The 27,294-nt window shown below is 39.2% G+C and overlaps 3 protein-coding genes across 3 annotated transcripts in view; all 3 read left to right on the top strand.

Moving 5' to 3' along the window:
• Positions 1-18,066: 18,066 nt before the first annotated feature.
• LOC311041753 (meprin A subunit beta-like) lies at positions 18,067-18,879 on the top strand (the record flags this gene model as incomplete). The annotated part of the gene is made up of 3 exons (XM_084052240.1): positions 18,067-18,182; positions 18,296-18,474; positions 18,653-18,879. The coding sequence occupies 3 exons, from the start codon at positions 18,067-18,069 to the stop codon at positions 18,877-18,879; spliced, it is 522 nt and encodes a 173-aa protein (XP_083908366.1).
• Positions 18,880-19,173: 294 nt separating this feature from the next.
• LOC311041751 (meprin A subunit beta-like) lies at positions 19,174-21,798 on the top strand (the record flags this gene model as incomplete). The annotated part of the gene is made up of 3 exons (XM_084052235.1): positions 19,174-19,231; positions 19,839-20,555; positions 21,695-21,798. The coding sequence occupies 3 exons, from the start codon at positions 19,174-19,176 to the stop codon at positions 21,796-21,798; spliced, it is 879 nt and encodes a 292-aa protein (XP_083908361.1).
• Positions 21,799-25,123: 3,325 nt separating this feature from the next.
• Positions 25,124-27,294, top strand: part of LOC311041750 (uncharacterized protein) — a 33,337-nt gene continuing 31,166 nt past the window's right edge. The window contains exons 1-6 of the mRNA XM_084052234.1: positions 25,124-25,214; positions 25,828-25,843; positions 26,024-26,065; positions 26,157-26,188; positions 26,633-26,702; positions 27,048-27,165. Of these exons, the coding sequence (XP_083908360.1) occupies positions 25,134-25,214; positions 25,828-25,843; positions 26,024-26,065; positions 26,157-26,188; positions 26,633-26,702; positions 27,048-27,165 (359 nt within the window). The 5' untranslated portion in view covers positions 25,124-25,133. The remainder of the gene's footprint in view (positions 25,215-25,827; positions 25,844-26,023; positions 26,066-26,156; positions 26,189-26,632; positions 26,703-27,047; positions 27,166-27,294) is intronic.

Raw genomic sequence — 27,294 nt, 5'->3', positions numbered from 1 at the left:
GACTGGATAGATGTCAGTCAACCTTTACCACACCATGGGCTACATTGACACCTAGTGGTAGCACGTTGACATAGCAGCATGAGGGCTTGTATAGAAATTACATGGTGAATTTATAATGTTATTTTGCCTTGGTGGGATATTTACATGACTAGATTTTCTTTAAATCTAGCCCTATATTGCACTGATCGGAGCAAGGTCACCGAGTTAAGGCCAATTGAAATGTTAAACACTGCTGTAACAGTGCTGTAGTGCAATAATGTAGTGGTGTGACTATTCTCATGCCAGACCCCTGAACAGTGTTTGTGCCAAGTTTTTGGTGCATCTGTGAACCTGTCTACAAGTTTCATGATGAAACTTGTGGAGGCTTGGGCAAAGGGCGTAAAATTTCCTGTGACAAATTTACCCCCCATTTTCCATGAAGGATAAATCAATGTATCAAAATATATGAGTCTGCTTGCTTGAGACCCTCAACACAGAGAACCTGAAGCGCCACCGAGTCCACCGTGGACTACATTGCAGCAGATCTACTACTAGTAGATGTACAAGCTGTAGATTTCTAGATCACCTATTTGTATAGTATAACCAGCACTTCACTGTCACATTGTTGCACTGTAGAAGTATAACTACCAAATATGGTACCGTGACTTTCACACCTAGCCCCCTCCACGCCCTCGGCCAATAGCCTAGTCTCTTTCAGTCTCACTGGTAATTGCATTATTAAGAATCAAGAAGAAGCTTTCACTCATAGGCTACAGGTCAAAGTAGAGAAATGTTACTATATTAACTCCTAAGTAGGCCTAATTTAATCTGCCAGAAAATTGGGCAATGTATGCCTGTAGCCTATGGCCTATACTGGAATAAAGAAATGTGTAACATGAAGTAGCCTACTATACAGAGCTGTATGACATCGCAACATATAGGTCAAAATTGCTTAGAAATACAAACCAAAATGTTTTGCTTTTTTGCTATTAAATATGCATATGTAATTATGTATTATTACTTTATTTAAAAAATAACAAAATCTCTCCCTCTCACTTTCGGGCACAGCCAGATACATACACCCCAGTATTATAGATACTAGATAAGTTGACAAACACCCTTTGTAATGTAAATGTGTATTGGTCATCAATATAAAGCAGGCTGTGCCGCAGCAGGGCTCATTCATTGCTGCTGCAGCCAGAGTCACCTGAAAGTCAACCACACATTTGATCACATCACGATGGCAGTCGTTCACGGTAAGCTGTGAATTGTTCCCAAAGGTTTTATACCAAGTGACTGCAAAATCCTGAGCAATTTACAGGCTGAGGTATTTGTTTCAAAAAGCTTTACACCAAGCTACCCTTGTCTACATGTAGGTATATAACAGCAAATTAACATTTTTTTTCAAGCAATTTGTCATAGCTCTATTACATTGCAGTATTCCCTTCATACATTTCAGTTTTTAATTGTTTTATTTTGACACTTGTTTTGGCAATGTGAACATATGTCAATAAAGCTCATTTGAATTCATTTCAATTGAATACCTATATAATAATGTGTGTGTGCTTCACTCGCTTCTGGTAGCCAGCTTCAGCACACAGTAGAGTAGAAAATGATGGCCTACAAGGCACTGAAGGCAGTAATACAACCCCTTTCTGCTCACCATTGCAATAGAGTCTAGACTCTAGTTGACCAACAGGCCCTTCCCGACTAGTCTCGCGTTACCAGACTGTTGCCTCCCACAATTTACAAATGTTTCCGGCACACAGTCTGGGACTCGGAAGCTCTGATCATGTGTAAGGGGAAAGCGGATGCCCCTCCCCTACCCACTTCTGTTTTAGCATTGTGCAGTGGCACAAAGGAGTCCGACTGGAATCAACGAATCTCATAAACATCGTTTATGTCTACTAGTGTATTCTTTCACAGTTTTTACGGCGTTAATTCCATGATACTTTTCTCAGTTTTCTGTGATAAACAATCCTCGCACAAATAACATGAATCTACCGCTCCTATGACTATGCTTCCGCCTCTGTTCTGTTTCCACTGGGACTACAGGTCCGCGGGCACCACGTCATGATTGGTCGAATGTCTTTCCGGTCTGAACAACTTCCGTTAAACAGCTTTCGGGAAGTGGAGTTCCAGACTCTATATAGCATTCAGAGATTGTGGAATAGTTGTCTGGTGACGCGAGACTACTTCCCGACCGTCCTGGCTCCCAAGCTGTGGAATAAACTTCCCCTTGCAGTCAGAACTGCAGGGGGCGACTCCCTATTTACTGCCAGAGTCTGAAAACTCACTGACTATACTGTTAATAATCTTCATAATAAAGTATTCAATCAATCAATCTCCCTCTTCACCTTACCCCCTAGCACTTCTCTCTGCCTAGCCTTCTTGTTACCTTTTTCTTATTGGTTATGACCAATTTCTCTGTCCTTGGTTTCGTGTGTGTGTGTGTGTGTGTGTGTGTGTGTGTGTGTGTGTGTGTGTGTGTGTGTGTGTGTGTGTGTGTGTGTGTGTGTGTGGAATGTTACACATAGGCCTATACATGCATATAAATAAATTGTGTGTATATGTCTACAGATAAAGAAAGCTTGAAAAAGCTTAACCAAATATCAGAAATAAGGGATAAAAGGAGACTTTGCGACACCAATGATATCAACATGGATGAACCCTCTGCCAAACGTTTCACACAAATTGACGTACAAAGTGAGTATCATTTGTAATCACACAAGAGGGAGTAGCCTAATATTTGTGCTTTTTTATAATAGATACATTTCCTTAACCACTTAAACCTTAGAAAATCATGAACAGCTATGTTATTTTTGTGAATTTATAATTCGTACACTATCTCTTCACCGAAAATAGCTTCTGTACAAGCTCACAATGCTTCACAACAATCTGCTTTTTTCAGTGAAAGCCCCCCCCCCCAACAGCTCTACAAGAATCATTAATATTTAACAGCTTATGTTGTTTGTTTAACCGTTCATTTCCATTTATTTACAACACAAATTCACTTCATACTTAACTGTAGAATATATAAAATATTATACATCTTACATATTGTACAGACTTGTTCTCTCTCTCTCTCTCTCTCTCTCTCTCTCTCTCTCTCTCTCTCTCTCTCTCTCTCTCTCTCTCTCTCTCTCTCTCTCTGTGTGTCTGCTTGCGTGCGTGCGTAGGTGGTTGATGAATTGTTAGACATGGCATAATTCAATTGTTTGTGCATATGTACAGAATTTGATAAAGCCTGGAAAGAGGTCAAACCAGTTTCTAACAGAGACAGCCTACCGTTACCGAACAGGAAGGATGATCTACCCGCAGGTGAGTAGTGATTAATGTCTAGTAATATGTCAGGGTTCATGTACTGTAAGGTGAGGAGCCAGAAGCAGAACAAGGCAGGCAGGCATGCCAAGTCCAATAGTGATTAAACAGGTGTACATCAGGTGAGAGGCAAACAGCAGGACATATAAAGGAAGGAAAGCAGAGAAATATCAACTTTACCCTGATAAACTAAAAATAGTATGAGTCCAGTATATATAGGCGACATGGCTGATTACTGAAGTGGCTACAGGTGAGTAGTTGTCAGGGAGCTGATGAGGAAGTGGAGACAGGTGTGTAACTGGGAATGAGGCGAGATTGCAATGTGGGAGTGGCCAGAGTAGAAAGACAGAAAGTAGGCAGAGACAGACACACTGACACAGAGAGAGAAACATCTACTGGTGGAGACAACATGACAAGTAAAGGACATTTGTTATATTTCATAATATGGTTTTAACAGCATCTTGTTCTCTCTTCTCTGCCCCCCTGCTCTCTCTTGCTCTCTGTTTGTCTGTGTGTGTTTTTTTTCTTCAAATTAGTCAATGGTCGTGTGGAGGTTTATGTGGGTGCTCTCGACAGTGACAGCAGTGACGATGAAGATAGTCACAATCCCCATATGTCAGAGGTCTTACACAAACTTCAGAAAATTCACTTGGCTGTGATGGAGGCGTCACTCTTCTCTGACTGAGGTTTCACTATTTCTCCAACTAAGAACAGCTGAACACGTCAGCGGACGTGAGCTTCCCTCCAAGTGGCTTTGTAGCTTCAGAGCCACTGACAGTGTCTCCAGATAGAGAGAAATAAGCAAGCAGGTCTATGAAAACAAGCCCAAAAGCAGCAACTATAGGCCACATGAGCACTTTAAACCTATAGTGCTTGGCAACGTGTCGTCACCACGAGGGGCGTGGCAAAGTAGCTGCAGACATATAGACCAATTATTTGTTTACCAACATTGAGACTGGACGCACAGGTGATTGTTTCACGCAATCAATTCTCAACCTGTTGTTTCGTGGTGCGCTGGTTTCAGCACACCCCAACCCCCTCTTGTGTGTTGGCTAGTGAGGCGCGTCCTAGCGAGACCTGATAGAATGGGTTTCATTGCGCGCATACTGGTTGCATGCATACTGGTTCTTATCAGTGTGACGTCGTCTGTTAAGGGGTCTATAGGTGGGAGTCAATGTTAAGTCAAGCTGTTTATGACCCGCCAAGATGTCCGCGTTACCAAATGACACTTGTTTACTATTATGTACCTGGTCCTGTACACATGATGTAACAATAAAGACTTGAACCTTATTTTATTTTTATTCTATTTTTTAAAACTAGTTTTTACTTTTTTATATGTGAAAAGACATAAGAGGACACACGTGACATATGACAAAAAGATAAAAAATATATAATACATTTCCAAAATCATACAGATATGTTGCACACCCCACCAAATGATGGTCTTTTACTGGTGGCTCAAACGTAAAAGCTGTAAAGAAAATAAAACGAACAATTAAACATTTAACACCTTCTGTTTTACACATGACAATAAACAATAAAACAGACCTTAGACAAATGAAATATGAACACTCTTAAAACTAAAGTAAACACACCATGTGCCCATTTAAGCAGGGGGTTAAACATTGAACTTTACTGCTGCCAAACCTTGAACCTTAGTGCTGCTGCAAACCTTTCTCTCATTCTGAGCCGACAGGTGAAAATAATGACAAATCAAGCAAACCCTCACAAGAAACATAAAATCAACATCAATGCAATACACCTGACACACAAAACCAAATAACAAAATAAATCACAGTGCTCATTCAGCTTTTGTGCATCCATAACAGTCTATTGTCCTTCGGTCCCCAAGGGACTTTTTCATGAAGTCGGGGCATTTATAAAGCTGATGCTTACTGTCCTTGCATAACATGCAGGGGGCACTTTTGGTTGGCATTTCTTTATCACTGTCTACAGTTGCCTGGGTACTGTAAACATTTACCGTGTTCCTTTTTATATCCTTTGGGTCCTTTTTATCCTTGTATGAGTCAGACGAGCAAAGAGCATAGATAGAAGTAACTGGGTTACATGCAATCTCTGCTTCGAATTACATAAAATGCAGCAAAAGCATGGACACTGTGGAATTCTTTACCTTCAATGAGGGCCTTAGTAACCTGCCGATTCCATTGTGCCACTAACCAGTCTGGTAATGTCTGTGGGCTCAGGAATAGGAAGTCTATTAAATGCTATGCTGTCCTGTACAGCTTGTGCCAGAAAAGACACATCAGTGGGAGGTGGTGTTGTGGCCACATTGCTGGGGGAATGCATGGCATTAGGGGGTATGGAACGCTGGATATCAGGGTCACCCTTAACAGACTGGATGTGGGGCTTAACAGAAGAAGAGAATATGGGGTGCTGGCTCTCGGGGTCACACTTAACAGATTGGTTGTTCGTTTCCCTTTGTACCTCTCTGTTATAGACCTCAAACCTGGCTCGTGCTGCCTCCAAGTCCCTTTCCTTTTGTAGGTTTTCCAATTCAGACTCCTGAAACTGTTTCTTTCCTTTTGTTTTCTTTCCTCCGATAGTGCTTTATATTCAGCTTCCCTTGTTGCTACCTCAGCGGCTGCATCTGTGTGTTTGGTTGCCATACACACAGGCGCAGAGTGTTGACTAATAGTCGACGTAAGACCCTTAAGTAAGCATAAGGAACGGAGGGGGAGACCAAAAAGGGGAGGGGGGATGGGGGGTTTGTCCGTCGATTATGTCATCCGTCAGGTTGAGCTCTGAGCCTGACGTACCTGACGTACGTTCACCTCTTCCCTCTGGAGGATGAATAGCCTCTTGGCCCTAATCACGCATAAGAAACGTGTCAAACTATGAATGCACTGAATGCACTGACATAAAGAACATACCAGTTCCTCACCCCCGACGTACGTCAATCCCTACTATGTACGCCACTTAACAATAGACGGTGCTGCAGGGGGATGCTTAACATTTGGTTGTGCCGCAGTGGGTGGCTTGAGGGAAGGTTAACACTTGGTTGTGTCGCAGAGGGAAAGTTAGCACGTGGTTGTGTCGCAGAGGGATGGCCTTTATTTGAAGGTGCTGCGGAGTGATAGCTTTTGTTTGTGGCGCTGCAGAGTGATGGCTTTTATTTGAAGGTGCCGCGGAGTGATGACCTTTGTTTGAAGGTGCTGCAGAGTGATGGCTATCATGCACTTGTAACGCAGTTGAACCATAAATAGACTTGAGCGGGCATATTCACAATCCAATAGCTCACAAAGCCGGCCATTAACAAACTCTGCATCATAATCTCCATCGACCTCTGTTATCCTATCATATATCATTTTGATGATAATCTTACAGCTTCACACGCATCACGTGGATGCGTGTGGACGCATCACTTCTCACGCATCATTACGTCTTAGTTCAGTTGATGGTGTGATCTGATGTCTTATTTCCATGCAGGTCCTCGTAACTACATGTTGTGCCTTTTCAAGATGGTTTTCTGTTACTGTATGTTTGTTTTAAGCTCTTGTCTTGTCTTACAGGCCAAAATCTTCCACTGTTCATACAGGGTAAATAGACTTTTTTCTTTCTTACCCATCTCTTTTTTGTAAGCATGCATTTTTTTCTGTTGGAACGGCGAGGTTCCTCTTGTACACGACTCTGCAGATCAGGCATTAATGTATCTTTCTCTTCATTTTTTTCTTTTAATTAACTTCTTACTGTGCTTTCTGTTTAATTTAGGACATTGTCTATGTTCTTGAATCTCCGTCATCCAAATGATGGGTTCAAATCAGTTTTATTCAAAACCAACAATGTAAATGCTGTAAAGAAAATAGAACTAACAAACAATTAAACACCTTCTGTTTTACTCATGACAATAAACAATAAAACAGACCTTAGACAAGACATATGAACACACTTAAAACATACCATGTGCCCATTTAAGCTGGGGGCTAAACATTGAACTTAATGCTGCCAAGCCCTGAACCTTACTGCTGCTGCAAACTTTTCTCTCACTCTGAGCTGACGGGTGAAAATAATGACAAATCAAGCAAAAATAAAGGCACCTCACAAGAAACATAAAATCAACATCAATGCAATACACCTGACACACAGAACCAAATAACAAAATAATGGGTAATTTACAATATATATAAATGGAATGATACATTAACAGGAAAAAAGAAATAAACATAAGTAACAATGAAGATGAAAGAAAGAAAACAAAACAAAACTGACAAAACACTAGGGTGTGTGCGTGTGCGTGTGTGTGTGTGTGTGTGTGAGAGATTAGGTTTAACTGGAATAAGGCTTATGGATGAGGCAAGGAGAATCACTTGGTTAGGAAATAGGGGTGTCACGATTCACTTACCTCACGATTCGATTCAAAATCGATTCCTAGGGTGCCGATTCGATTAAAATTGCGATTCTGCGATTAATTGATATTCGATTCGATTCTGCGATTTATTGCGATTTTCTAGGGTGCCGATTCGATTAAAATTGCGATTCTGCGATTTATTGCGATTTTCTAGGGTGCCGATTCGATTAAAATTGCGATTCTGCGATTAATTGATACTCGATTCTGCGATTTATTGCGATTTTATTAAAAAAAAAAAAAAAATTAATTTAAAAAATCGATTTTAATATTTTGAATCGATTTTTAAAATCGTGGCATTAAGAATCGCGATTTATTCATGAATCGATTTTTTTTGACAGCCCTATTAGGAAATTACAATTGAAGATGATTGAGGAATCTGGACCAGATGGGGTGTGAATTAGTGTGTCAGAGTGTCTAGGGATATGTAGTCTGTTATTCGTTTTTTCCAGTGAGCAATTCAAACTTGAACATTAGCTTCACGTTCTCTGACTGACTCTTCTTATGTGTGCAGCACTCCAACACAAGGCTACAGTACATACTGACCAGCGGTCAGTCAACAGGAACCATCTCTGTGACTGCTCTCTGCTGATAGTGTTGCACTTTGCCCAAGGATGACAGCATGTTGCATTTGTCACCAACGACCAATAAGAAAAACTAAACTCAACCTAAAACTAAACCTGATTCCATCATGCTGTCCTGCAGATGGTGGAGGTTTTTAAAGTAGTGGATTTTTAAAGTAGCAATACCACAATATAAAAGTACTCTGTAAAGTAAAAATCCTGTATTCAAACTTTTACTTGAGTAAATGTACAAAAGTATTGGCATCAAAATATACTTTTAGTATATGTAAGATTTTCACATATTTTCATCCTCATAATTATGTCCATCTTTCTAAAGTCAGTGTCAGTGACTCTCACTGTGGTCTGTTTTTAATCATCTTTCAAGAGCTACAGATCCGACCACTATGCCCATGGTCATGTGCATATATGGGACCGACCGACTTCAAACTCGGCGCACGCAGCGGCAAGGACTCGAGGGAGTGCAGTGCCCGCCGTCGAGTAGTTCGGATATCCAGTTGTCCAAAACCACCGATCCAACCAATATGCCCTTATATGGACGTTCCAATATATGGGCATATACTGATGACATCAGGGATCTCCATATATGGGTATAAAAGGGACAAGGACTGACAGATACAGAGATCTCCATAATGGGCACAAAAAGGACACAGACAGACGGTACAACGGGTACTCTGACAAAGCTCCCGACACTATACAGTAACTCAGACATATTGGTCGGATCCGCAGGGCGATGTAGGTGTGAGGGCCGCATAGCAGCCAGAACCTCTAGTTAAAGAAAAAGGCTCTACACTGCAATTATGTGGTTATACTGGACGGCTCCCAGACATGAATGAGTGTAATTGAGTGTGAAGGAGAGTGCTACTGTATTCTCTTTTCATGCTATGTTTTCATTTCATATGATGGCATCATGTGATTGATATGGTGTGTAGCTAAATTGTTCAAAGCTTTCCAAACCTTTGGAAACCAACCGAGTCATGTTGCACTGACGCACACAGAAAACAAAGGGACATGGGTGAGATGAATAGATTTAAAAGCAAACATACAACAGAAGGAAGCAGATTGTGATCTGAAGAATGTGGAAGAACACTACTGTAAATACAGTAGGACTACTACTGCTGTCACATGATTAACCTTTAACTTCCATCTCCCTCTCGCAGGAAGATATCTTATCTCTCAGGTACCATGTGTCAAATATGTAGATAATTGTCTCCGCCAGGCCGAAAGGCATGGCGGAGACAATTATTTATTTATTATTCAAGATTGATTTATTATCTATTATTTATTATTGTTCATTCTGCTGAGGCAATAGGATATTATTAGCTGCTTACACCAGAACCGTTTTGATTTTTATACTGTATTGCACCTTGTGCATTATACTGTATTGGAACCAGTAGGAGGTGTTCCACTAGTCTGAAAGCCGCTGACGTGTGGTGGGAAATTTGGTCTATATATTTTTTTATTGGTCCAAAATATTGTCTATATATACTGTTCCTAGACATTAGTGCAAGAAGAGTATCCGTGCATGTACATGAAGATTGAGGTGCAGAGTATGGGCAAGTGTCAAGTTCAAACATATAGTCCTCAAAGGTTATTTACTGATATAATCCACAGGTACCGGTACGTCTATGAGGAAAGCAAAAGTCCAAGGCGATGACAGGCGGTGGTGGTGTGGTGTGTTTGTGTCCCACTTGAGCTGCATCATACCCGTAAATAAAGGAAATAAGCATTGGATTCGAGTCAATAACCTTGCACCGTTTAAAACGAAGTGGCTTATGAAGAAGTTGACCATTTTGTAAAATTGTTTTGTGAAATTCTTCTTCTTCCTATAGACTCCTTAACAGACTACGTCACACTGATAAGAACCAGTATGCGCGCGCAGACCGGCACCAACTGAACCCCACCGTTCACCGTGGCCATGTAAAAATGCATCCTATCAAACTTTCAGATGCTGTTTTTCTCCCAGTGTGGAGGAAGAATGCTTAGGATTTTTAATGTGATCTCTCGCTTTTGAAATATATAATCCTTGGTTTCTGTTGTGTGTAAACAATAACAACAATTCAAAGCAGTTGTCCCCCAAACCCCACCTCCAGTGGCTGTCATAAGAACGGAGGGAGCGCTCTATGATCAGGGAACCAGAACCTGCTTGGCACGTGCAGCTGAGCCTAATTTATGCTCCGTCCCGCGCAGAGAACGGCCGAGAATAGCCGACCTCCAAGCTCACAACGGTCGCATCCGCAACGCAGTTGTGAGCTTGTATGTCAGCTGTTCTCGGCGCACAATACCGTTGCGCGATGAAGTATATATGTCTCGCTAGGGCACACCCCACTAGCCAACACACAAGAGGAGGTTGAATGAAGTGAAACCAGCGCACCCCAAAACAGCAGGTTTGAGGATCTGTACAGTCTCAGTGTTTGTAAACAAATAATTGGTCTATTAAACCTTTAAATGAAAAAGTAGATTGTCTTGATGTCTTGATGAATGTAGCTGCAGTGACTAGTGTGAAAGGTCAAATGACCAAGTCCAGGCCCAGATTTACACAGTCCCCTTGACCTTTTGGTACCTACCAAAAAGTGACCTTTCAAATGACCAGGTCCAGGCCCGGATTTACAGAGGCCTAAGTCTAAAAATTATTTAATGCAAATTCTCTCTGTCACACACACACGCACACACTTAATAACAGCCACAACACAGCCGTCATAGTCTAGATTCACATCAGCCTTCAATTCCAGAGCCACAAACAAGCAGTCACTGAACATGTTTCACTGCCACACACAGAGCTAAATCTTGAACCACATCAGCACATGACACAAACAGCATACAACACAAACTGCAACAGCAGCATCCAACGAAGGAAAAGGTATTAGGTATGTCACGATTATTACATGATCGCCTAATTGCAAGTATTTGAGATAGTCGCAATACTTTTTCAGATAATCGTCATAATAATTTCCATGTTGAAAAATGTTAATATGTTTTCAAACATAAAAAAACAGTGGAAATAGCAAACTGCTATTTCCACTATTCATGTTTTTTTTTAAGTATAAAGTTATTGAATTATGCAAGTTATTTGTCATATCTGCCCTGTGCACCTTTTGTTTACGAAGCAAGACAATATTTTATTAGTAATGTTACAAAGTTCAGCGTACGACAGATGCACATTTAAATTGTTAATCGCAATTACTTGATCGACAATTAATCGGCAAGTAAAATGTCATAATCGTGACACGGCTCAAAGAGGTTCCTACTTTGAGCCGTCTTCATCAGCCGTCTTCAGGGGAAACCCCGAGAAGGACGAGGTCTTCGACCGTGCGGACCAAGTCTTCGGAGGATTCCGCCATGCAGACAAACCCATGGATAGAGAGAGATCTCCAGATCTCGTTCTCTAGGGCAGGGCATCCTCGGATGAGCCTTCCAGCGGCGACACCCGCCATCTCCATCCTTGATACATCTGGTTAGCTTCACCAGTACTTTATTAGAGGTGGATGGTCTGGGAGGGTGTTACACTGTAGGTGAGAACCTCAGTCTTCTGGGCATTGACGATGCAGATGTCATCTGCATCGTCATATGTACAGTATGTGTGTGTGTGTGTGTGTGTGTGTGTGTGTGTGTGTGTGTGTGTGTGTGTGTGTGTGTGTGTGTGTGTGTGTGTGTGTGTGGGTGGGTGGGTGTGTGGGGTGTGTTTGTGTGTTTATAAAAATTAAAAAAAAGACTACATCAGGGAGCCATCTAGACCTCCTAGTTGTAGTAGTGAAGCCCAGTTCTTGCTCCCCTCCTCCTCTTAATGCATAGTCCAGGCTTTTAATGAAGAGGGGTGTGTGTCCCCTGCAACACCTCTGCCAGCCTTGAGTATCTGAAAGAAAAAAAGAAAGAAAGATACATTCAAGTAAGCGAGAGCCACATATACGTATTGTATCCTGTCACAACATACAGCCTAATAATATTTGACCATTTGGCCAATTCAGTATTAAAGTAATTCAATTGTAACTTTATAAATGTGCAAATACCCTGTATACACTTAACCCTGTAGAACCTGAACTATGAAGGAAAGGTCAGAAAATTCCAACATTTTGAAAAGGGACACTTTATTGGGTCTTAAAACATTTTTGATTTTGTTTTATTTTTTTTAACATTCCTTTGTATCATTTATTTGTTGTATCATATTTGATACAAGGGGTATTACAAGGGGTATTTCAAGTCGGTTTTACTGCCTCCCCCTGGCCAGCCGGGGCACCTGATGGAGGGGAAAGGAACTGGTTGGAATAACGTGTTCCTTCCACACGCTACGTCCAACCAGGGAAACTCCCCCCTGTCAGGTGATAAGGTCAGTTGGCTCTCATGCATTGAAGGAGGCATGAGCTCGGCCCTGGCCTCCCTAGGTTGGCAGAGGGAGTGTAGTGCCCAGGATTACATAGAGATTGGCACTGGGTGTAAAAAATAGGGTTACAAAATCGTGGGATAAAAATAAAATAAAATTTAAAAAATCAAGTTGGTTTTAACATTAAAAAAAAAATCTTTTAGAACTGTAGTATCAAATATGATACAAATCGTAAAGGACAATAGACCTGTAGTATCAAATACTACATTTTGAGAGCTCATAAGTGCATTCAAGTTATCCAACACTTATTTCAAAATATTAGTAAAGATATACTAGGAAAATTTACCCGAACTGCTTAAAAAACAATTGTTTGTTAGTAGTGCATCAACCTCTCCTGTTTAGTTGATGGCAGCCATTTTGGGTCAGACCACCTGAGGCTCTGTAACTACCTGCAGCAGTGCAAATGGTATGGTCCAGGGGGAAGTGGGGATGTGTCAGATATGATACAACAGGTTCTTGGTCCAAGTATTGATTACACTGATTTATTAAAAAATCAGTGTATTTTTTTTTTTTTTTAATAATTTTTATCCCGCGATTTTTGTAACCCATTTTTTTCACCCGGTGCCAATTTCCTAAGTGATCCTGGGCGCTACACCAGCCCTACACCAGCGCTACACCAGTCCCCCACAGCCAGGGAGGCCAGGGCCGAGCTCATGCTTCCTTCAGTGCATGAGAGCCAACTGACCCATACATTTTTCCGAAATATTTCTTATAAATTATGTTAAGCCTGGAACCAAGCCATCCAGAATCCTGGTGAATGTGTAAAGTGACTTACTAGGCCCAGTGATGTAAAAAGTACTCAAATTCTTTACTTGAGTAAAAGTACCAATAAAACAGTTTAGTATTGGCATCAAAATATACTTTAAGTACCATGTGGTAAAGACAGACACTGCCTTTCCCACTTTACCTTTATAGCCTCACATGTTCCATTATATTTCTCATGATTTAATTATATTCTGTTTAACATATGCATTCTAATCATACTACTTATTTCATGCTGCAGCATATTCACTATTCCCATATGTTACTATTGCAATATATTCACCATGGCCTTTGTAACAGATCTCCATTACATTTTCTTAATATTCATTTCATATTAATTTGATTTTTACAAACACAGATACAATTGTTTGTTTCAAACATACAGTAACCACTTTATTAATCTCCACAGTTTAAAGCTCATCTTCATCACCAAACAAACACACATACTTGCCATGTCCTCTTCCTGGTTTGAAGATCAGAAAAGAGTACCACATGACCACAGTGCTCCTTATATAGAGGGTATGGTAATTGGGGCATACCATATGAAAGGGGAGTGTGGTATTTTTCTGTGTACTATATATTATAGACTATAGAGGAAAACAGTTGTGTTGCTAAAAACATGATTAATACTCACCTTTTGGATGATAATGATTTCTGTAAAGTTTGGGAAATGTTTTCTTTGTTGATTTCACTAGTACTGTAGGTGAATGTGTTGAGGTAACCTGTCCTTTAAGACAGATGGTTGAGGCCACTAGGTAGAGGCCATGCAGGTAGATTATATGAGTCAGTTTTGTCTCAGGCACAGGAGAGTGAAGTCATGGGCACAATGCTGAGAAGCTCTGCCCTTTAACTCAGTCTGTCAGCGTCAGTGTATTTGCCTAGACTGTTTGTTTGTTTGTTTGTTTGTTTGTTTGTTTGTTTGTTTGTTTGAATGCTGGGGTTCAAGTGGTTAAAAGTCAAGTATAAGGTCAATCTGTCCAAAAGGAATTATTCTCTCAAGTTTTCACTGTGACACACCGTATCTTAGGGGTGAAGATTTACATATTTGAGTAGCGTAATTTGACATAAATGTAAGGTGCTATAAAGTAACTATGTTATTCAGGGGTGCCGTGGATGAAACGGTTATTTACAGGGATGACCTGAGAGATATATAAAGTGGTTAAAATGATGGTAACGCTATATCAACTATAATTGCCTCCGCCAGGCCGGAAGCCATGGCGAGAGTATGTTTTTCCCCGTCCGTCCGTCCGTCCGTCCGTCCGTCCGCCTGTGTGTCCGTGTGTGTGTCATTCTGTCTGTGTACAGCTAATCTCTGGCACCGTTGGCTTGATCGCAGCAAAACTGTGCACACACACTCCCTGGATGCAGGAGTGCTCTGTTTTGAACAAAATGTACAAAAAAATAACAAAATGCCTCAAATCATGAACACAGCTTGCAATTTCCATGAGATTTTCCACACACATTCCCACTACTAGGCTGAGGAAGAAATGCCTCTCGACATTTTTCAAATCAGCCTCATGGTGGCGCTATAACAGGCCGATTCGTGTTTTTACCTATAACTGCACCGATCTGTGTAAAACTTTGTATGCACACTCTCTATAGGCCAAGGAAAAACCTTTGCCCTGCATTTTTCACATTTGCCTTTTATAGGGCCACCAGGAGGCCGACTTATGTAAAACAATATTTTTGATTATTAAGAAATAACCTGTTGGGAAACACATTTCACTGAGCAATTATGTTTCTGTCCATGCACACCTAGGGAATTTTCTTATGACTTGATCTGATCATCAATATTGTTGCTGCCTGACTCCATAGAACAGTTAAAAATCTATATTTTTCTTTCTTTCTTTAACAGCTAACTCAGCTTTCACAATGCAGGTGTAACCAATGGAATGGGCAGTACAAACTGAGCTGTGATGTCATTGACAGAAGACTGGACAAACCAGTTGGGTAATGTGTTGAACAGATACTGGGTCTCTCCTCAAACCCCCTGTGGCATATACACGTGTAGCCTACTCAATAATACATCAAAATAAATTTAAGAGAGAAATATGATTATTCTTCCTTTTAAATAATTAGTTTAAAGGATGCTGTGTCACAATCAGCCAATAAAAGCCAGTTCAACACTTTCTTTGCCCCAGTGTTTGTCCAATAGTGTTTTTTATTTTATAATTTGCAGTATGAACACTTATAGATCTCAATGACTTGCTTGCAGCAAATGAGTAATGTTTGTTCATGGCTATATTTAGATAGCCTCCTGTGTTACAAATAATGTAAATAGCTAGAGGATAATATGTAAATAAAATATTGTTTGCAGATCTGGCTACGAAGGATCAAGTCAAACATTCCAGTTTTACAAACTTTGACTCACTTACCTTTTGTGACAGGCAATAATAGTGGATTAAACAAGTTATTCTCATGTTATCTGAATCCCAGAGGACTCTCCAAGGATCTATTGAGATGGACTGAATTGGACATGCTCAGCAATAAACTGATCAATATTTAGCATTGTAGATTCATGATTCAAAGAATTCTATCCGTAAGCCTTTAGTGCCACAGGAATTATTTTCATCAGCATATACACAGCCTATATACTTTGTGAAAACCTGGAGACGGAAAATTACAACAATGTACATAAACATTGTTCTTGCATTGACCATTATACACCTCTCTAAGGTAAGAAGTCAAAGCCTTGATTGTATCAGAAAGTCAACTTTTCAGGGGAGTAGAAAAAGCCTGTTTAACATTTCTAAAGAAGACGTTCATAACCAATAAACAAGTGGAGCTGAGAAATATACTAGTGTTGCAGACTTTATTGTTTTCTGTTCTTATGGAATCAACCATGTATTTTAATGCTACTTAAAGTCAGTAGCTTTTATCCTGTATTCTAGTGTAGTGTTTATCAAACAGCCATTCAGTACTGTTTTCAAGGGTTCTGACAGGATCACAAATAAAAGCAGGGGAATGATGAACAAAAACCATGTTAATTTAATTGAAGAGAGTATAAATGTAACTAAAATGACCGGGTACATTTGGTTTCATTTGTACTCTCTCGGGAGTTAAATGAACAGGATTTTACTGTGTCATATATCATTAGCTGATGAAGTCACAGTCAAAACAGTGAACTCACGTCATAGGGGTTTTTCTACAATAGTAGCCACAAAATCACAAGAATATATCTCATATGATATTTGAAATAGATCTTCAAAATGCTGTTCTTGTAATTATGACTCAATGTATTCCATTCAGATCCATTCTATTCATCACAAATCTTTTGAACCGGTGTTCAGAGGTGAGATATTTTTTTAATAGATATAGAATACATTGTTGTATTTGGCCTTCATGGAATAACATGACTATGTGCTTACACGGAAACATCAGAACTTCTTACTGTAGTTCCGAAAAAAGTAACTTGTATCTAACTTTCTCAAGATATTGCTGATGACGATGTGGACATAAATGAGATAAATAAGGGTAAGTTTAACTATACTTAAGCCCCATATTCTTTGTCGTATGATGAATATCGAAAATAGTCGACATACAAGCTCACAGTATGTTGCAAAGTGACTTGCTGTGAGCTTATAGATCTGTTATTTTCGCTAATTTTTACAATGGCCTATACACGAAACAGGGAAGCTAGGTTGGAAGTGGTTACGTTGCAGTGTACAGCTGTGGCTAAAAGAGATATCACTGAATTAAAGCACTCTTCACACAAGGACATTCAAGTTGTTTTGATCAACGTGTACCTCTGTGTCCTTGATGACACAGGACAGATATCATTCATCTTAAACATGGATGATGTTCCATTTGAACTTGACCCCCAACAGCAAATTTTCTTTTTACTCTTTAGACCTACATTTGTTTGAGGGTGATATCCTGCAAGACAACTATGTACAAGTAAGACTGAACATTTGTTGTTCTTTAAAAACAATGTTTGATAAATATCAGGTGTCTTTTGATGGCTTTCCTTTTCCTGCTGTAATTTACATTATTCCTCAAAATTTAGACTAAAAGAAGGAAAAGAAGGAATGCTGTTTTGGATAGAAGTGCCGTTTGGGATCTCCCAGTTCCCTATGTGTTCGAAGAGAGTCTTGGTAAGTCAGCAACAAATTCCTCTTGATCCTATGATCCTGTTATTATTATTATTATTATTATTATTATTATTATTATTATTATTATTATTATTATTATTATTATTATTATTAAAGGTACAGTAAGTGATTTTTAAAGTGTTTAATGGGTTAAAATAGCTCTATAATATGATAGTAATCATTGTTATAGAGTGTTTGTTCAGTCTCCTTATCTCATACATTTTCCAATTTTAACCAATAAGGATTGAGAACACAGGATACGCAAGTGATATTGGAAGCAATGAGCAACATGATATTGGAAGCAATGAGCAACTCTGTTACACATGGAAATGTATTGTCTGTTCATTAAAGAGCTGGAGAGATGGGGAGACCCTGTTAACTGAACAAACGCTCTAAACAGCGATGATTACAATCAGACTTGGACCATTAACTTTTTAACCATAAAACTTCACTTCCTTATACTTTAATGGTTTAGAAGCTGTAAAGGCATGGATAAAGCTATGACCAACAGTGAACATTTGACTCACAAGATTCATGCATGGTAGATCAGTGCGTTGACCATTCGCTATCGTCTTTTCCATGAGCGCAGAGATGGACGCAAAAGGGATCATTCTGCAGGCCTTTGAACATTTCAGGTTGAAATCGTGTGTTGACTTCAAGCCTAGGGCTTCTGAAGAATACTACCTTAACGTGGAAAAGAATCCCGGGTGATCACATTTTTTTCCTTACACATAAATTGTTCACCTTTTTGGGGACCAGCGTCCTCATTGGTCAGTTGGTCCATCCTGAGATTCCTGACCCACTCTTCTCTCCATTTCAGGTGTGCCTCCTATATTACTAAATATATTAAAGGTGGCCAGGAGCTCTCCATCGGTGCAGGATGCAATAATCTTGGCACAGTAGAACATGAGTTTCTCCATGCTCTGGGCTTCTGGCATGAACAGTCCAGATATGACAGAGATGAGCATGTCACCATACTCTATGACAACATTGAAGAAGGTTTGATAACACCTTCATCAACTTCAATGAGATTTGACACTATAACACTATTTACTTTGTTGCATTTAATTTTATCTTGATAATGATTACCTCAAAATCTGAATTAAATCAGCAAAACTTAACAAAACATTGTTATGATGCAAGCAATTTGAAAGGTTTCGTTTCATCTCACCTACAGGTCACGAGGGCAATTTCAAAAAGTTGTCCAAGAGGACATCAACAACACTTGGCACGCCGTATGATTATAATTCAGTCATGCACTACGGGAGCAAATACTGGAGCAAAAATAACGGATACACCATTGTAACAAAGCTTCCACAATACCAGAATAAGATTGGCCAACGTGAAGAGATGAGCTCCAATGATGTCCTTAAGTTGAACCGACTATATAACTGTAGTAAGTAATGGCAGATTTCATGCCGTACTGCAATTTCTTATCATCAGTTGTCCAAACTTTTGATGATCAGAAAAAGCAACTGAAATTTTCTTTCATTATTATTTTATTTATTGATATATTGATATATTGATATATTGATATATTGATATATTGATATATTGATATATTGATATATTGATATATTGATGTATTGCTTGTTTGCCACAGAGGCATCCATATCATTTCTGGAGCATTGCGACTTTAACAATGGCAATGTGTGTGGGATGAGTCACTGCACAAACAGCTCATTAGGCTGGAAGAGGATGACGAAAGCTGCTGGAGGGCCTTCGACTGATCACACCCTCATGGACAAGGCTGGGGGTAACAAAGACCCTCATCTTACACCTACACAGTCAAATTGTTTATTTCACTTAACCTATTCAATCCGGGAACGCATTTGTGTCATTTTAGATTTATTTGGCTATTTTTTTTTTTGAAAAATCATGGATTTTTTTAGCAAATCTTTGAATATATATATGTTTTAAAGCGATTTTTTTACTCCCATCTGTGCTTCTGGGGGTCCCTGGAACAACATATTTTGAGCATTAATATTACATTTTGAATTAATAATGTATCTTAATACAGATACATCATATATCTCACACATTTGTACAGATGCCGTCCTAATAATTGGCCAATTTCTTGCTCAAGTCTATGAATGTACTATTACATTTTGGCTCAGAAACCATGGAACAATAAAACATGTTTTCAAAAGGGGAAAATAACTTCCTGGTTAATTAAAAATGGGCCATTACAAAAGGAAAGAGGAAGAAAAGAGGCATTAAGTTTGTTCCAACACAAAAGACTAAAACATAAGACAAAAAAACACATGCATCAACCTCAACATAGTAATCCCCCCCCCCTGGAATTTGACCACCAGACATTTGTTGAAAATGGTCAAAAGTTAACTGAAACTCTGTCCACACAGGATACTTTATGCACTTCAGCACTGCATCTGGCCAGAAGGGGGGTTCTGCGTGGCTGGAGACCAAGAAGTTGAGACCCAGGAGGGCTTGCCGTGTCCAGTGTCTCCAGTTCTACTACTACCACAGCGGGAGCCCATCCGACCAGCTCAACATCTGGATCAGAGAGTTCCAGAACGAAGGGGATTCCATGGGAATGCCTCGCCTCATGGGACAGATAGCTTCTGAGATGCAGGAGGAAGACGAGATTAGTTTAGAGTCTTTAGACCCTTCTAGTTTAGATCCACCGATGGCTGACTGGCAAATTCACTATGTTCCTCTTGATGCCAACAAGACCTTCCAGGTAGAATTCGAGGCTCGCAAAGGAGCAGGCATCTCCTCGGGAGGCATCTCCATCGATGACATCAACCTGTCTGAAACTGAGTGCCCGCACCGTGTATGGCAGATCAAGGACTTTGAAAAACTGTTGACCACCAGTGATTACAATACGTATCTGTACAGCCCTCGGACATACTCTCCCGAAGGCTACGCCTACGTGGTGACCGTTGTTCTCAGAGAACTGTTCTTTGGGGTGTACGTGCAGCTGGTGTCAGGAGATTATGACGACAGGCTCGAGTGGCCGTGTCCATGGAGGCAAGTGATCGTCGTACTGCTGGACCAGAAGCCTCACGTTCAGCAGCAGATGTCTAAACAGATCACCGTTACCACTGATCCGTCAGAAGGTGAGTGTAAAATCTGTTATTAGCTGTTTCAGTGGTGTGGGGGAAATCTTTTGGAATGCAGTAATTCAAGAGATCTGTTATCATTATAGCCGTATGATAGGCTTACACTGGGGGGAAAAATGTCAGTAGCCTACATTAAAGGTTGGGTAAGTGATATTTTTGGGTTAAAACACAAAGTATTTTGTTAAAAGGTTAAAGCACTATATTCTGATACTAATCATTGCTATAGAGTGTTTTTTCAGTAACAGATGTCTCCCTGTCTCTCCAGCTCTTTAATAAATAGAAAATACATTTTCCGGTAGGTGTCAAAATCTGGGCCAATCAAGAGAAAGTACCCATTTTTAAGCTTCATTTTTATAGTGTTCCAGTTCCAATTTTGCCTGCTCATTTCTTAGTGCCATCACTTCCAATTTCACTTGTTTAATCTATATACTGACTGAGTTCTCTATCCTGATTGGATAAAATTGGAAATGAAACTGAAACTGAAACGAAAATGCATTTTCTGTTTTATAAAGAGCTGGACAGACAAGGAGACTCCTTTTACTGAACAAACACTCTATAGCAATGAGTACTATCAGAATATAGTGCTATTTAACACTTACTTTAACCAAAGAAAATCACTTACCCTACCTTTAAATCTCAAGCAAATGCCTGCAAGAATATTTGTCAACTGCACACTAAACTGAGCTGTGTTACAGTCTCTACTGATATATTTAAATGTATTTTTTCCAGAGGAATTTGACAACCCTCGTAAAGTTGGAAGACTCGTAAGATTGAATGGAGAGAGATTATATGTAAACCCGGGGGTTGGCTTCAACTCAGTCCTCACCCTCGACAACCTGAGATCTAAAAATTATCTGAAGGGTGGCACCGCTATCTTCCTCTTGTCAATGCAAGGTATAATACATTGTTATGGTCAAACATTAGGAGATTTATCATAACATTTGGATTCTAATAGTTTTCAGCAATTGTTTAAAAATAACGTTGACATCTATCAATTATTATTACTTAGTAATTTGTTTCTCATGTCAGTAGTTGAGTTGATTCCTTAAACTAGATCACCACGACTACCTTTATTTTAACTTTAACTTTACCTTTTCTTTTAACTGTCTCATTTAACTGTATGTGAATTTCTCCAGATATTTCAAATCTACAGCATGAACCCTCACTCCCATGTCCCAAGGTTAAACCAACCAACTTCACTGCAAAGAACCGTGCCAAGAGCCCATGTGGTGTACAGTAAGTCCATAACAGCTTCTGAATAAGATGAGCAACAATGAACTGAGAATACCTAAAAAGAATAAAACTGGTTGTTGCACATTTGACATATTATCAAGTTTAAACAATTATTTATGATGAAGTGTGTAACATTTTAGGGTGGACACTCAAGTTTAATCGTAGCCTGTAAGTGATGTCTCTTGATGAGACATTCTGCTTTTAACCACTTAAGACCTATATACTTCATACTGTCAGACGACAAATATAGCTGATCTACAAGCTCACGACACAACACAACACGACACATTGGGAGTTTGCAGATCTGCTATTTAGAACAGTTAGAAAATGAGGGAATGTTTTTAATTTAGGTTTTTTTAATTTTCACCTATAATAACATGCCCAAAATAGGGATGGTAGGTTGAATATTGTTAAAGGCTCATTATCAGTAATCTTTTGAAATGTTCCAGTTATTGTATTTTTGACAATGACTTAATTATTGTATTCAATTTGTCTTCCCTTAGTCTTCATCAACAAAAGAAGTCTGCATAACACGCTTTATAAACACCTGCTGCCATTGGACTAGTTCGAGCATCTGAACCATGAAGCTGGTGTGAATTTCTATTTGAAGCATATAAAGCCTGACTTATACTTCATGGTACGACAGAGTATAAATTATGCGCAATTGTGCCTCATATATTCTGCTAATATGTCAGCAAATCTGTGCAAGTTGCATCTATAGTGTGTTTATTTTATGTGTAAAAATGTAGTGTAGTGTTATCATAGACTGGGCTTGATAATTATGTAATATAACCTAATTAGATCCATTTGCTTCTTTCAGATATAGGTTTCTAACAAACTTGTCAAGTAACTTTTATTACTGTAGCACATTTAAAACCAACAGGAGTTAACCCAAAGTGCTTATTTTGGGGGTACCTGGGACAAGATGATTTACGATTCTGTCCCTATCGGAACGCTAGGAACTATTCCATGTAGGGCTTTAAAAACAAACAATTCTGGAAACCAATGCATTTGTTATTCATAGAACACAGGTAGGTAAAACTGTGTATCAGCTGCATAACTCGTAATTAATATTCCATTCATTCGTATTTTCAACACTACAAAAATGCAAACCGAACCCTGACAGCAACTGATGAAACAATGACAGCGGTAACTGGAAGGCTCGCCCTAAAACACGCTCGGCCCCATTCTTTTTGCGGACCCCTCGCCCCCAGCGGTTCTTGTATTTGTGTATTCGTTTTACTGGGGATAAGGTTAGAAATAAGTTACACATAGTTTTAGTCATGACAGCCCCTATCACATACTACATTGTGTCAATGATATGACTCTATTGTTCAGGCTCTACAGTAAATCTGTCATCAGCTTTTGACATCTGTTGTGCAACCTTGCACACATTCTATTCACTAACAACAGTGAATAGAATAAAGAATTCTCAGCTCTTTTATTCTTCTGAACACTGTTAGAACAGTTGTTTCTGTCTTTTCTTGCTTTCCATACATTAAAAAAAAAGAAAAGAAAACATTGTATTCTTCCTTAAAACGCAAATAATTGAAGCAGCAGTGTTGACTCAACAGATATTAGTCTACGTACATTTTCCAAGTGAACTCTAAAGAGACGCTGTGATGAACCTCCACAGGTGCTAAATGAAATTGATAATTTAATATCAAAACATCTGATGGGATGCTGACAAGTAAAAACAATTACAACTGAGATTAAAAGTGATATAATACAGCATGATTGGAATTATTGTGTTAATAATAACACACATATTTAATTACACAAAGACTAGTTACATAATATCTCCTCCTTGTGACAAATGTGGGAGTACGGAAGGGACCCCTTTACGTAGGTAAAGATTCTTTACCAACCTAGAAAGGTTTTGGACAGTTGTTCTCAGACCATCAGAGATTCTCAGAGATCATTGGGTATTGCTAGAAAATACAATATTGTGTAATTTTCTGAATGTTGGTAGAGTTTTACTCTTCAATAGAAATATTCAAGTAAAATACATTTTGATATTAGGATTTTGAAGAAAGGTGTTCTTGTGATTTCAGTTGACCATACATATGGTCCCTGAGTCTCCATCTATAAGGGTGGTGGTGAGTGAAGGTTTCTGTTGAGACGCACGCGCGGAGAACCAGTTGACACCAGGCAGTATCACACGACAAGCTCTGAAGTGTAATACACACATAGAGAATATATACAGTAGTGCAGTGGTTTTCAACCAGTGGTCCGGGGACCACCAGTGGTCCTTGAGGGGGTTCCAGGGGGTCCCCAGCTAAATGATAGATAGGAACCAAATGGACCCTTATGGGTCTGTAACTCTGAGAGTGTACAAATGGAACCAAATGGACCCTAACGGGTCCATTTGGTTCCATTTGTACACTCTCAGAGTTAAATTAACATTGATTTTATAATAAAAAATTGGGTCCCAGAGATGTAAATGCCATTAAATGGGGGGTCTGTAGCCTAATGTATGTCAAACTGGGGGTCCTTGAAATTGAAATGGTTGAGAATCACTGCTAGAGCCGTAAAAATCGTCTCTTATTGGGGGTCCCTCGTATAACTTTTCAAAAGGGGGTCCCTGGGCTAATGTGTGTCAATTTGGGGGTCCTTGACGCGAAACAGGTTGAAAACCACTGCAGTAGTGTCCAGTGTACACATGACGTGACCAGAAGATATGGAACAAGAACAGATCACTGTGCACAGACGTCAGTTTCTCTGATAAAGTACTTGATGATCATCGTATCACGGATAACAATATGCTTACGTAGATGCACGTGACATGCGTGCTGAGTCGACCAGATGAAAGTCATAAATCATGACAGGTGTATCATAGTAAAATGCATGTACAGTATGTGATTACAGTTGACAAGTGTTGACAAGTGGATAAAACCACGTATTGGGATGACACTGACTGACAAGGGGACAAATATTTTGACAATGCTCATTTGGTCTGTTGTTTGAAACCTGTTTGGGATATCTAGAAATAGACTTCTTGTAACGTGCAGCACGTCTATAAGAGAAAAGGCGATGGTGTGTGCATCATCAACCTGAGGAAGAGAGAAGGTGTACTGTACCACACAGCTCATTCAGCTGAGCAACAGACAAACATAGTCTACACAGGCTTGCATCAGGTAAACATGTTAATATTAACCTTTAATTAAATGTCATTTAATTTGATTTGATAAATCAAAACATGTTCTACAAAATAACTTTTATTTTTTGAATATTTACAAAAATAAGGAATATAATTATCATCATCATAATAATCATAATCGTAATCGTAATCATAATCATAATCATACATCTTTCCATACAATGTTCACGTTTTTAAAAGGTATGCCTGACCAAGGGACTGTGAAAAGGATGAATACTTTTATACTTCTTGTGCTGTGTTTGGCAGATTCATCATTCTCCAGGGTAAGAGTACCATTTTTATACACCAGTGCAGTGGCCACGATTCGGAAAATGTACTTGTTGGTTTTTGCTAGGGAATGGCTGTGTGGAGAACCGCTCCTCTGATCAACTTCACACTCAATTACTGCATTTGATAAGGGCTTGTTTCCATTGTGGTCCTGTGATACAAGAAATCATCAACACTAGTAGCAGTAAAAGTATATACTGTAGTTCCTTTAAGGATGAATAAGGGGACAGGTAAAAGTGTTGGACTCAATTGTATTATGGTATTATATAAGAATTGTAGCTTGCCTATTCCCATAGCCCAGAAGGACGGGAGAACACAACCAAGCTATACATATTCACAACTACTGTATCTATGATAAGTAACTCTACAATGTTTTGATGAGCAGAGCATCACCAGGGCGTCTCGGAGGAATATTTGATAAAGAAAAAAACAGTGGAATCTCACAAGTGTCATGCTGATGTGTCATTCAGCACGCTTCTGCCTGTTGATAGATTATATAAATCCAGAATGATTTTTTAAAGTTATTTTGTTTATAAATCTATCTTTTAATAAATCCCAATATGACACTATATATCTTGATGTGTTGATCAAATCTTTTTTTTTCCTCAGCCTGAAACAATCCATGGTAAGCTTGTATGATATAATATTCAGTAACAAAATTAAGTTATTTCAGTTGTTGAAATGGGTTTAATTAGGCCAAATAGGCCTGCTTTATTTGGATTTTTATTCCAATCAGCCTATCTGTACATAACATAGTTTCTGTCACTTTCACAACATTGTATCCTATCTCTGTTTGTTGCTCCAGATGTTGGTGATGGCAATCAGGACATTACTGAAATCAACAAGGGTAACAAAATGCTCAACACAATGGAATTCAAATGAAGTGAACTGAACTGTGTGTGTGGTGATGTCATCCATTTTTCATGTTCTCGTTACAGATTTAGACTTAACATTTGGCGACATCATGGAGGTGAGATTAATAATGCATAAAATCACTACAATTTTGACACTCCTTGGCACCCTATTGGGGATGAGAATTTGGTGAAAATAGTAGATCTACAACCTCACAACGTGTAGCAACGGGATGCCTTTTGAGGTTGTAGATTGGCTTTTTTTGGTCAAAGATATGGTGGAAATAAGGAGGGGGCCTAGTATAGACCCCTGGGACTACGTATAAAGGCTTTAACTTAAGTTAAATTGACACTTGCATGACATTGCGTGTGTGATGATTACAGTACTTTAATGTTACATAAGTAATAACTTTATTGTCCATTGAATTGTACAAATTAAAATCTGGTGTAGGCCTACAGTAGTATACAGACAAACTAATGCCTAAAATGCAATAAAACACCTAAAATGTAATACACGCCAAAGTCAGTTTATCTGAAGTGCCTCTTGTTTTTCTTGATTCCAGACAGATCAAAGAAACACCATCAATCGACAATGGCCAATCCCAGTGCCCTATGTTCTGACAAAGACCCTTGGTAAATACAAAGCTGACTACATATGTAAAAGTGTTGAACAATCATTTTGTAATTTCAGTTTATTTATTTAGCAGGCAGGATTTTGTGGTTTAGAAACCAATAGCAGGTCATTATTTGATCATTACAATAGTGTTGTACATCTTATCTAAAAAGTAAAGAGATGCAGTCATTCATCTGAAACACTAACACTGACTCTGACCCAAGATAACAACACACCACTACTAGCGGTCAGGTCAAAGCAATCAGCGTAAAAGAGATTCCTGACATTTGACTCATTTAACCCTGCATGATATGACCATTCACCTCTGCCTACTGCACAACCATGACACCACCAATGAACCGAAGACATGAACGCCAAGGGAGTCTGCCTGAGAGCCTTTGAACAATTCAGACTGAAGTCTTGCATCGATTTCAAGCCCAGGGACTCTGAAGATAACTATCTTAATGTCAAGAAGTTAACTGGGTAGGTTTTATCTATCAATGTGTATCGATCAGTGTATCAATCAGTCTGTCTGCCTGTCCTTCATAATAACATTTTTTTAATTTTGAACATCACATGTTTTGGTTGTTGGCACGTACACTAGTGTTCATG

This window comes from Gymnoscopelus microlampas (assembly GCF_963454915.1).
Source record: "Gymnoscopelus microlampas genome assembly, chromosome: 3".
NCBI lineage: Eukaryota > Metazoa > Chordata > Actinopteri > Myctophiformes > Myctophidae > Gymnoscopelus > Gymnoscopelus microlampas.
This window is presented reverse-complemented; position numbering and strand designations above follow the sequence as displayed.